The 12,494-nt window shown below is 42.7% G+C and overlaps 1 protein-coding gene across 1 annotated transcript in view; it reads right to left on the bottom strand.

The window, feature by feature from the left end:
- DNAH10 (dynein axonemal heavy chain 10) overlaps positions 1-12,494 on the bottom strand; it is a 185,448-nt gene that overhangs the window by 53,677 nt on the left and 119,277 nt on the right. The window contains exons 44-51 of the mRNA XM_058281259.2: positions 9,856-9,975; positions 8,753-8,898; positions 7,733-7,885; positions 6,101-6,361; positions 4,617-4,789; positions 3,500-3,593; positions 2,816-2,983; positions 2,069-2,257 (exon numbers count right to left, since the gene is read on the bottom strand). Of these exons, the coding sequence (XP_058137242.1) occupies positions 2,069-2,257; positions 2,816-2,983; positions 3,500-3,593; positions 4,617-4,789; positions 6,101-6,361; positions 7,733-7,885; positions 8,753-8,898; positions 9,856-9,975 (1,304 nt within the window). The remainder of the gene's footprint in view (positions 1-2,068; positions 2,258-2,815; positions 2,984-3,499; positions 3,594-4,616; positions 4,790-6,100; positions 6,362-7,732; positions 7,886-8,752; positions 8,899-9,855; positions 9,976-12,494) is intronic.

Genomic DNA, 12,494 nt, shown 5'->3' on the forward strand with positions numbered 1-12,494 from the left:
TAGAGAGTCCCCACACATCAATAAGCATGTAAAGAGACAATTCACAAAGGGGAAAAGACAACTGGCAAACAAATGTATAAAAAGATGTTCAAGCTTCACTATTAACTGAAGAAATGCTAATCTGAAATACAGTATTTTTTGCCTACCATATTGGCAATGTCAGAATGATAATGCTCAGTGTCAACATTATCAAGAGAATAAGGAAAATGGGCATTGGTGTTAGTGTAAATTAGTGTAATCCTTTGTTGTGAAGGTGATCAGTTGTCAATTGAGGCATTTAGGAAAAAAAAACAAGTATGAGAATAACATAGTACTTGTGTACTCACCACCCATGATTAACAATTGGTTAAAAAAACATTTTGTCATATTTGCTTCAATCTATTTTTAACTAAATTATAGGTAAAATTACAGTCTTTTATCATTCCCCCTTGTCCTTATTTCCAAGCCCTTTCTCCCTCCCTTTCAAGGACGCAAGTACCAGCATGAGTTTAGCTACAGCCTTTCTACTGCAACCTTTAGTGCTATATATCGAAAGTCTTTGAAAACAAAAGACTAGGACATACCAATTTCCTTATTTCCAAAGAAAATGATTCTATAGGGGAAAAAAACGAACAATGTACAAAGATACAGGAATGAACATGTTTATCACAGCACTGTTTATAATAAAACAAGGAAAAGGCTGACTGACAGTCCACAAAGAGAGACAGGTACTGTTTGGTATATCATACAATAGAGTACTGTGCAGTCTTTTAAAGGATGCTCTAAATGTGTATTTATTGACTTGAAAAGATGTCAATGATACAGTGTTAAGTTGAAAAATTACAAAACGGTTACATATAATACTAACCAACTATTGGTAAGACATAAATATGTATATTCATAGAAAATAATACTCGTAATTCTAATAATATTCATAATTCTATGAATATGTATATTCATAGAAAAAATTCCAGAAGGACATGCACCAAAACATTACTACTAACAGTGGTGAGATTACAGGTGATCTTTATTTTCTTTAGCTATTTCTTCATTTCCTGAATTACTGCAGTGAGCATGTATTACATTTATATAGAGAAACCAGTGATCATAACAATAGTGATTATTCTTTGATGATGATAACAAAAGTGAATTAAATTCTATTCCAGAAAACATACAGAAGATGATAAGCTTGTTCAAAAGAACACCTCCTGCTTGCTAGGAGTAGAAGGACTGCCAAAACCCAGTAAGAAGAATCTTGGAGAGCATATGTAGCTCAGTAGTTGAATGCCTGCTTCCCATGTACGAGGTCCTGGGTTCAATCCCGGGTACCTCCTAAAAGAAAAAGTTATAAGAAGAATCTCCTCCAAAAGTCAACTGGTCCAAAGAGTCTGAGGTAGGCATAAGAGGTGTCTGGGAAGAGCTGGGGCTGAACCCAGACTTTGATCCGCAAGGTAAGATCATGCACAGATACGAGATGCCCCCAGAGAGTACATAAAACAGTACTGGGTCCGGTATTCTGCAGAAATGGAGGCATCAAGTGAGAGTAATGGAAGACCCTAACACTGCATGAAATCAGACACCAAAGAATTAAAGAGTGGTCTGGCGAAAGGGGTATGAGTTATGAAGATGACTCCTCTTCGAAATGAAGTTTCCATGCAAAGGGTATGCTTCCAATTCAAGAGTGTCCTTTGAGGGAGTTACCTGTGGGAAGTGGGGAGCTCTCTGTAAGAGTCTGAGAGTGGCCCAGAGCTGTGGTGGTGCATGCAGGTTGCTAGTACCGTACACCAGGTCCACTGAGGTTTGGGCCAAGCCTTCTTCCATGTGAATGCATGTTACAGCTTACAAAATTTTCTTGCATTTAACTTCTGAACTTGATCTGACATTCTCCGTTCCAAAAAAAATACAATAGTTAGATGCTTGAGTGTTCAGTTAAAGTGCTAATGTTAAGCCAAAAAAGAAAAAAATCCAACTGTATATTCTATGTAAACATCGTGTTATGATCCACTATAGATTGGTCTAATATTTCCATAACTCACCAACTACAGAAACTGGCCTAATAACGTATTTCTGGGAGGGAAGACACGCTCACCTCGTAGCCAGCTGTGAAAGCTGCCAGCCTTGCAAGAGCCTGCTTCCCGGAGCCCCCGAGCCCGACCAGGAGAGCATGGCCATGGTCCATTCGAATAATTCGGTGCACACGGGTTAAGTGCTCCAAAGCATCATCAAAGAGGACCAAGTTCATTTTGGCGTTGCTTTCATTATATTCTTCAAGAATTTCCTGAATGTAAAAGAGAAAAAAAAGGAACACTGTGTCTTAGGAGGCAGACTCTCTCCTTCTGTCTAGGAGAGATAGGGATGGAGTACAGACTTTTTTGGAAACTCTCTAGTAACTGAAATAACTAAATCAGTTAGATTGATGAGACTATTCTAGCTTTCAAAATGAAGGTTTTCATCTGCTATCCTTTGACTGGTCAACAGCAGGCCAAAACAAACTCCATGGCTCAGCTCATTAATAAAAATAAAAATGAGCATTAGGGAGATCAGACTAGCGATTCCCAAATCTGTGCGTCAGAATCCTGGGACCCTCCATATACCCGATGAGGTGAACCTCAGAGGCATGGGCCCCAGGACGTTTAACAAGCTGCCTGGATCATCTGGAGGCGCTCCTGGAGGTGGGGGTCCCTGGGTCAGGCACAGCCCATATTTCAAACCCTGAGACGGAAGCATAGGTACTCTACTTGCTTCTACCTCGCGGGCACCTCCCAACACCCAGTCCCCGCTTGGCCCCCACACCCAGGAGGAAGGTGCCCTTCGAAAAGGTGAGCCCCGCCCACACCTGAAACAGAGCCTTGGCCGCCTCGTAGTCCTGAATGTCTTCATAAATGCGCGCTTCCTCTTCGTGCAGAGCCATCCGGAAGTCTCCAAACAGTATAGGGTTCCTCATCACTACCTCCAAGTCATCGTTAAAATGCTCTGCAACCAAATTTCTGATGTGGTCTTGTACCTTAAAATATAAGACCGCTTGGTCTAAATGTGTAACAACATATGTTTGCTAAAACTTGTTAGGAAAAGAACATATGCTCTTATTATCTGAAGTAATTTGCATCTAATTTTTTTCCAATTGTCTGTCAAAAGGTGAACGGATAAACAAAACGTGGTCTCTCCGTACAATGGAATATTATTTGGCCATAAAAAAGAATGAAGTACTGAAATGTGCCGCACTATGGATGAACCTTGGAAACGGTGTGCTGAGCAGAAGGAGCCAGGCACAAAAGGCCACACAGCATATGATTTCATTTATATGAAATATCCAGAAGAGGCAAATCCATGTACTTAATTAAGTACAAGAGACTTAGTGATCCATCCTCCTTTACCTGTTTATTTTTGTTAGTGCCTATTTTTCTGCAATTAGTAGCCTCTAACAACACATTTGAGTTAGGTTTCACACTTGTTTATTCCACCTGGAGAGGAATTCAGTGGTTAGAGTTCTGCATTTGCTGTTCCATTTAGGTATACTCACCAGCTTCTTGTCGGTTTTATTGATTAATCTGTCATGGAAGACTCTCAGACACTCGTTCCTCCAGACTCTCACCATCTGGGTCACCGTCTGAAACCTACATGATGAAAGGGGCAAAATCAGCAACCAAGCCCTATAGAGAAATGCAATGCCACTCTTTTCAGGTGCATACACAGGGTACAGAAAAGGACAAACACTTCCATAGCCCCTCCTTTCCCCAGCCTTGCATTAATGAAATCTAACCTAAGAGCTCACCAGAAGCGAACAATGTAATATAAAGGCTCTAAAATCATCGTCCATAACATTCTATTGCAGGGAAGAAAAAGAGCATTATCTATAAATGACATAAAATAAATACCTGACACTACTCCTGCTTGCTAGAATATATAAAGTTGAAATCAGCATCAGGCCGCTGGCAGCTCCTTGTTCTAACAAATAATTCCTTCAGGCCCCTGCTTCCTCTTATTCGGGAACTTTCCCTGAGTTCAGGCAAAGAGCTCTTATGCCACCCTAAACACCTGTAGCTGCCCTCTACTTAACTGTTACCCAAACCCATCTAGGGGCTCTTGAGTATAAGTTTAGGTACCTGGAAAGTTCTCAATTCATTTTTTCAATGTTTTGTTGATTCATATTTTGAAGATACATAATCCTACTACACTTGCAAATCTACATATATTAAACTATTATGTATAACTAATGTAAATAAATGAGTCTAGTTTTAAGGAGAAAATTCTATACCCAGGCTTGATTCCTTTTTGTTCTCTGTGCTTATGTCTTCTAAAGACACACAATATAACCAACTGGCAAGTGGAAACAATTCTGTTGTATGAATGAAAGGCTCCACCCAGGAAAATTCTCACATTGGAACTAAATGAGAAGTCCACAAGGCAGGTCCGACTGGAGAGGTTTGATATACCTGCTTCGATTTCAACACATCTGCTGCTCCTAATTCTACCCATTTTCAACCTAAGGGCTTACAAAGCCATCAGGCCTTAAGCAAAGCATTTAACGAACATCTTCTCATTTAATATAAATAAAAAGACAGAAGTCGCCTGTCTTAAAAGAATTAGAGAAACCATAATACTTAGGGGTATATTTTAGCCAGACAAAGCCAACTCACCGCTCTGGGTTAGTGAGGACAAGACCATTAAAAACCCGTGAAAGATCTCGAAGGTTAAAGATGTAATGGAATTTTGAAGGGGTTGGAGGCAGATCCTGAACAATATTTTTGTAAAGTACTAATGTACAATCTGTCAATTTGTCAGTCACAGCCATGATGCTTTCATGAAACACCTAGAAAGTGAAGAGAGTCCTCTAAATGTCCATCAATAGATGGACAGACACAATGTGGTCTATCCATACAATGGAATATTATTCAGCCACCAAAAGGAGTGAAGTACTGATACGTGCTTCAGCATGGACGAACCTTGAAAACATTATCTTGAGTGACAGAAGGCAGACACAAAAGACCACATATTGTAGGATTCTGTATAAAATATCCAGAATAGGTAAATCTACAGAGACAGAACACACACTAGTGGTGATCAGGGGCTGGCAGGGAGGGGAAATAGGGGAAGTTTTGTTTGGAGCAAGGAAAATGTTCTGGAACTATCCAGTGGTGATGGTTGTACAATATTGTGAATATACTGAAAACCACTGACTTGTACATTAGAAAATGGTTAAAATGGAAAATTTTATGTTACATGTATTTTATCACAATTTAAAAAAAAAAAAAAAGAACAAAAACTAAAAGAGTAGAGAAGCTTGTCAGCTGATGGGTTTTAATTTACCTGGATTTTCACATTGTCAAGTCTAAATGATGTGAACCCAAAACCCAAAACCAGTGTGCATTTGTGTTTTATTTGTCTAGTGTAGACCTCACAGCTTTGAGGGCCATTGCCTCAAGGCAGGGCATGAAGGCTCCAGGTACCCACTCATCACACCTGGCCACAAGGCACCTTTACCTTACATGCCCAAGCCCTGAAACCTGAATTTGCAAAGCCTGCTTATTAGGGAAATGCCAGAATCAGAAGGTAATTATTTAAATGAATGGGAGCCAAGTAAGTTATAAAGAACAATAAATAATCATAGCTAATATCTAGTGAGTTCCAGCCATGTGCTTGGCACTGTGCTACATACTCCTTACACACGTTTTCTCCTTCCATGCTCCCCAAAACCCAATGAGGCAGGTGTCGTCATTATCTTGCTGTTCCAGATAACAGAACTGGGCTAAGGGAGCTCAGGGGCCTGTTGAAGGAGCAGAATGGGACTGACTCCAGAACCCAAGTCCTCTGGTGGTCTCTCTGCTGTCACTCAATGTGGCATATGTAACTCAGGACCATATCATGATATTCGTGGACCCGAAGCACTTTGGCCTTTGTGGACCCCTTCCTCAAAAAAAAAAAAGTTAAAAATTGTATTTTATGACTGTTGGTATAAAGATGAATACAATCCAAGCTGGATTACATTTTTTCTTATGATTGAAAATAAATTAAAACATTTCCATGGGTCCTAGGCACTGTGTGGCAAGTCAGCCCAGTGTACATTTCTCCCTAACCCAAGACCTTTCAGTTTAGGCATCCAATCAAAATCAAGTCAGGTTACCGAGGTATGGCCTTTCAAGATGGAGGAATAGATTAAGTGCAAAGACTCATCTGAAGGAAATGGTATGTTGAAGACATTGAACAGGGAAATAAATCTTGGGTCCACTTCATTGCGGCCTCCTCCGGCTTTTCCCATAGCAGCGACAAAGCCAAGGTCTCGAATGTTTTTACAGTTCAGCTCCTTCCCACGGTCATATAAATATCCTTTTTCCAACAGCAGTTTCAGCAAGGCAATTGGCTGCTGTGTGCCATATTCATCCACCTTGATTTGTTTAAGGAAAAAAAGAGAAAAGTAGTACCATAAAGCAGAACTCAGAGAGGACTTTGCTGACAATCTAAAGACCATCTCTCCACTATTAATCTCTGAGAACTCTGTGTTTTGTTTCATACGGCTTGTCAAAGTTGGGAATTACATATTCATTTGTATTTAATTTTTTTTTAAGATTTATTTTTTATTTATTTCTCTCCCCTTCTCTCTCCCTTCCCCAGTTATCTGTTCTCTGTCCATTCACTGTGTGTTCTTCTGTGACCACTTCTATCCTTATCAGTGGCACCAGGAATCTGTGTTTCTTTTTGTTGCGTCATCTTGTTGTGTCAGCTCTCCGTGTGTGTGGCACCATTCCTGGGCAGGCTGCACTTTCTTTCGCGCTGAGCAGCTCTCCTTACGGGGCACACTCCTTGTGCGTGGGACTCCCCTACGCAGGGGACACCCCTGCGTGGCATGGGACTCCTTGCACACATCAGCACTGTGCATGGGCCAGCTCCACACAGGTCAAGGAGGCCCGGGGTTTGAACCGTGGACCTCCCATGTGGTAGGCCCTATATATTGGGCCAAATCTGCTTCCCTGTATTTAATTTTAATTTTTAGTGTCTCCCTTGCTAAACTGTAAACTCCATGAGGGCAGGGACTGCAAATATTTTGCTTATCACTGCACAATACCAGTCCCAAAGGGGACACTTAATAAATATATGTTGATTGAGTGGATGGATGGATGGATGGATGGATGCTTACATAAATAAGATGGGTGAATAAGCAAATAAATGGATGTATAGGTTAATTAACACAAGGATAGATGGATGGATGGATGGATGGATGATGGACAGATGGATGGACATATCCTGGATTTGCATACAGTCCACCTAAAAGATAAACTGCCAGAAAAAAAAAGGCAGAAATGATATAAATTTAAATTCCAGTGTACTAAGAAAACTTTGCACCTCTCAGGGTCTGGCCCCAGAAACACCCTCACTATACACACTGAAGTTCTCCTTTCCTTGGCGAATCCAGAGGACTTCTTGGAAGTATCTGCCCTTATGCTTTCTAGGTACAGGGGACAGACAACAGTATTATTATCTAAAGTATAGCTCATTTGGAAACCACTTTGCTCAAGCATGAGCTGAATATAGTTCAGAGACTGCCTGTTTTTCTCGAAGAAACTCAGAGACACAGCCAGTAAGGAAAAAGTCCGGCTGTATAAGAAGAGCATCTCAGTAATATTCTCTCCTAAGCCCCACACCATGCGCCTTGCCGCCACTGTGCACAACAGACAGGGGCCCCGGGCTCGCTCCCTCGCACACACCAACACAAGGAGAAGCGCTGCCCTGCCCCCTCCTGCCCTCCTCCTTCAACTACCTTTGGCATATTCATGTCATCCATGAACACCAGGAGGCGTTTTCCCATGGGTGGGCCGTAAGTGTCTTTGGTTCGTTTTTCCACATTTGCTTCTAAATTTCTTTGGATATCCAAGGATGTAGTGCGGGAGGAGAAATTAACCATTAACACAATCTGAGACAGAGAGAGAGAATTTGAAAAACTCATCTTTTCTTCATGGCATCAACAGTAAATGTTTGAACATAAGCTACCATCTATTTTGCTAATATACTGGTATTTGAACTAAGATTTTCATAACCCAGTGTTATTTTTCCATGCTTAAGCAAGGATTTCTCTTTCTTTCTGGCAGATAGTTTGAACCAACAACAAACTGCCACTTGTGGGCCTTGGGAGCAACATGGCTAGTTCAGGGCCTGACACACGTATCAGGCCCTCCCACATTGGAAAAATGGCTGGAGGAAGGAAAGGAGAAAAGTAAAAAGATTTTAGAAATCACAAAACAATGGTTAATAATGGAACAGTCTCCAAAAGGGTGCCCAGCAACCTCTGCCTCCAGGGATTCACAGCCCTGCGGAGTGGCCTCCCACACCGCATCGGGGTGGATCTCTCTGACCAGTGGAATATGGCAGAAGTGCTGGATGTGACTTCTGCAGCTAGGTCATAAAGACATGGTGGCTTCTGCTTTGCTCTATCTTGGACATTCTCTCTGAGAGAAGCCAGCTGCCATGTCCTGAGGACCCTCCAACAGCCCATGAAGAGGCCCACATCATGAGGAGCCAAGGCCTCCAGCCAACAGCCACATGAATAAGCCATCCTGAAAGCTGGTCCTCCAGCCCCAAACAAGCCTTCAGATAATGACAGCCCTGGTAATAGCTTCACTGTGACCTCGTAAGAGACCTCAGCTAGGTCCACTCAGTAAGCCACTCTAGGGCTCCCGACTCACAGCAATGGTGGGATGATAAGTGTTGGTTGTGTTAAGCCACTAAATTTGGGGGTACTTTGTTATGCAGCAATAGATAACTAATATATATAATGACTTACATTAGTCTCTTCATTCAGGCTTTTGAGGAAGTTCTGGGTAGTAGCTGTCTTAGAGGTGCCAGATTCACCAACCAAAATAACAGGGTGCTTAATTTTAACCATTTGTTCCAACATCCAGGTTGTGCGAATTGTATCCACTGTATGAACTAATAAAAAATGTATTAAGAATGTGAGCATCACAGGAACTCCAAAGAGGGAAAGCTCTACAACCTGGGGCTTCACACAATCCATAGAAAGCATCAACAAAAAGCCAAGACATGACCCTGAACACGTAAAATCTTCTTCTTTGGAGAACTTCCTTGCCCAAACCAATGATTTCTAGTAGTTTCACTGTGGAATAATTTATATACCATAAAATTCAGCTATTTTAAGTGTATAATTCAAGGAGTTTGATACACTTATCATCACCCAATCCAGGTTTAGAACATCCAAACTGTTTTTAATTTCCATTCTAATTGCTAGTCAGGACATTTAAAAATTTAACTTCTCTCTTGATTATGTTGTTCGTATACCTGCAGGATATGGTTTCCTGACCACGACTTCCTCTGAAGAGTGTGTATAACCACAAAGTTTTTCATCCTGATTGGTTCCTGTGAACCAGTCTGCTCATGCTATAAGAACAATGCACCAAAATCCAACACTTGTGTAAAATCCACCCAGTTAACATTTCATCTAAATGGCCAAAGGGTTGCATTTAAAAAAGGGCTCAATATACAATCGTCTACAAGACATGACTTTTAAGGCAGCACCTGTTAAAAAACGCTGCCTTGTTCCTCTTGGTACTTTCCCAGGCCCAGCCAGCTCTGGCCTGAAGGGAACCCATGGAAATGTGGCAAAGCAAAATTGCACCCTTCAGGCCACCTACTAGCCTCAGCTTGCCCAGGGAGAGGGCTGAACATCACAGACATCTGGAGATGCACAGAGCCAGCAGCATATAAAAGGGGCCAAAATGCCACCCCTTTGGCAAGGCCTACAGCTCACATTCTTCGATTCTGCTCTGGGCACAACTTGGTATGGGAGAGGCCACATAATTGTTCTTACTTCCTTGCTGAACAAGAATCAAATGCCCTCAAACCAAGGCAGAGGATTTGATTCTCACTTACCCAGGATGTCAATAAATTTCCTCTCAAAAGAATGGATATACTGTGGAACTAATAGACTCCATGGGACCCACTGCTCCCGCTTGGGATCAAAATGAAAGTCATACAATGTTGGAAGATGACCTGTAGTAAATAACATTCTGTTACATTTTGTCATAGACACAGACACCTGCTTGAAATGAATTAATGCTACTCATTCACTGGGCAGGTTCTTACTGACTGCCTTCCCTGGGCTGGGAATGCAACAGTGGGCAAAAACTCCTGGTCCCTGACTCTACAGTTGTTGGTGGGTTGTGTGGAGATAAACTGGGAATTTTAAAGCAGAATGCTAAGTTTTGTGATGGGCTATGCACAGGAACAAAGGGCAAACAGCTTAGGCATCAAACCCAGATGGGGGGAGTGGATGTGGCTCAAGCAGTTGGATGACCGCTTCCCACATGGGAGGTCCCGTGTTCGGTTCCCAGTGCCTCCTAAAGAAGACAAGCAAGACAGTGAGCTGATGTGACAGGCTGGTGTGGCAAGATGATGCAACAAGATGATGTAATGAGGAGACACAAAGAGAGATGCAACGAGCAGGGAGTGGATGTGGCTCGAGCGACTGGGCACCTCCTTCCCACATGGGAGGTCCCAGATTTGGTTCCCAGTACCTCCTAAAATAAGACGAGCAGATACAGAGAACTCACAATGAACAAACATAGAGAGCAGACAGTAAGCACAAACAGCAGGGGTGGGTGGGGGGAATAAGTAAATAAATAAATCCTTAAAAAAAAAAAAAACCCAGATAGTGCAGGAAACCCCTTCCCATGATCTCCATCATCACCCCCTACTACATCCTTCCTTAACGATGAAGATGAGACATTTTCTCTATCATAGAGATGCTATGCAAACCCACCTTTAAGAAAAATCCAAACAGACTACCACCCTTAGGCCCCACCCATGCAAACATTTTGGAGCCACCATTGCAAGGAAGAAGTATTGGGCTGAATAGCATTTCTGAAGAATTCACATCCACTTGGAACCTCAGAATGTGACCTTATTTGGAAATAGAGGCTTTGCAGATAGAATTAAGTAGGTTACAATGAGGACATTCTGATAGGGTGGGCCCTAAATCTAATATGACTGGTGTCCTTTTTTTAAAGAAGAAAAGACACACAGACACACACAGAGGGGACAGCCATGTGAGGATGTAGCCACAAGCCAAGGGACACCAGAAGCTGGAAGAGCCAAGGAAGGATTCTCCCCTAGAGCCTGTGGAACAGCATGGTCTTGCCAATAACCTCCAGAACTGTGAGAGAACAAATTCCTGTTGTTTTAAGTCACCCAGCTTGTGGCACTTGGTTAGAGAAGCCACAGGAAACTAACACAGACGTTTTCTCAAAGGAAATGCCAAAACTGAGACCTGAAGGACAAGTGGGAGCAGCTGGGAGCTATTGTGAGGGAAGAATGGAGCATGAGGGAAGACTTGGATGCAGCTGAGTCCAGAGAGGGTTGAAGGAATTGAGATGAGTTGAGTGGGTAGAGCAGAGAGGACGGGGGACTAGGGGGAGAGGGAGTTAGAAAGGCAGAAAGGCTGTATCATGAGGGTCTTGTAAGCCACTTCAGGTTCTTGTCTCCACACTACAGAGGCTTGGGAGGTACTGAAGGTTAAAGCAGGAGAGATGAACAGATTTGCACTTATAAAGAACTGATACATGGCTGTAATAGGAAAAAGATTTGAAGAAGGTAAGAGTAGAGACAGAAAGACTCCTTAGTGAGGCTCCTGCCTTTTCCAGGGTGGAGAAGATATGAACAGTGGAGATGAGGAGGAATGAGCAACTCAAGACATATTGAGGGGGCAGAGTTGATGGGACTGAATTAAGGTATGGAGTGTGAACAGAGTGTTAAGCTCATCTCTGTTAAAATATGTGTCTCTATATATATAAAAATAAAGATGAACTGAGCTAGGGAACCCAAGAGAAGGCTCAAAAAAGAGGGAGACTGGCAACCAGAAGTTGTGGGCATGCTGAAGAAGCTCAGAGTGGGAGTAAAGAGTGAAAAGAGGATCTAAGACCCAGTCCTCAGTTGGATGGTCAGAAGAGGAGGAATCGACAAAGGAGACTTGGTGGAGTGGCCAGAGGGATGGAGAACAAATGCTTCAAGAAGGCAGGAAACAGGTGAGCATATCCAATGCCAGGGTGAAATCAGGAAAACAAGGACTGAGAAGGCCCAACCAAAGTGACAATGAGGAGGCAGTGGGCATGTGAGCTGGGGAGGGTTCAGTGGAGTTGTGGGGAAAGGAGTGGGATGGCAGTTGACTGAGAAGTGGACAGAATGTGAGAGAGAGGAAACAGCTGGCAGACAACCATCTAGGGAGGAGGGTCTAGAAGTGGAGAGAACTGGGAAAGGTTTACCTGAACATGCGTAGAACTGGTAGAGGGGGAATGACGATATGAGAGAAAGGAGAAAACCAATGGAGCAAGGAGCCTGAGAAGGTGGGAAGGGATCAGGGGCAGGTTTGCCATGGCCAGGAGGGGGCTTCCTCCTCTTCCACTGGAAAAGGGCCAGAAGATGGGAGGTGGGGCAATTGACGCTGCCAGTTTGACAGCTGAGAATGGGAGAGATTTCTATTTGATGGCTTCTGTTTTCCCTGTTGAAGAAAGCAG

This window comes from Dasypus novemcinctus, chromosome 19 (assembly GCF_030445035.2).
Source record: "Dasypus novemcinctus isolate mDasNov1 chromosome 19, mDasNov1.1.hap2, whole genome shotgun sequence".
Classification (NCBI taxonomy): Eukaryota; Metazoa; Chordata; class Mammalia; order Cingulata; family Dasypodidae; genus Dasypus; species Dasypus novemcinctus.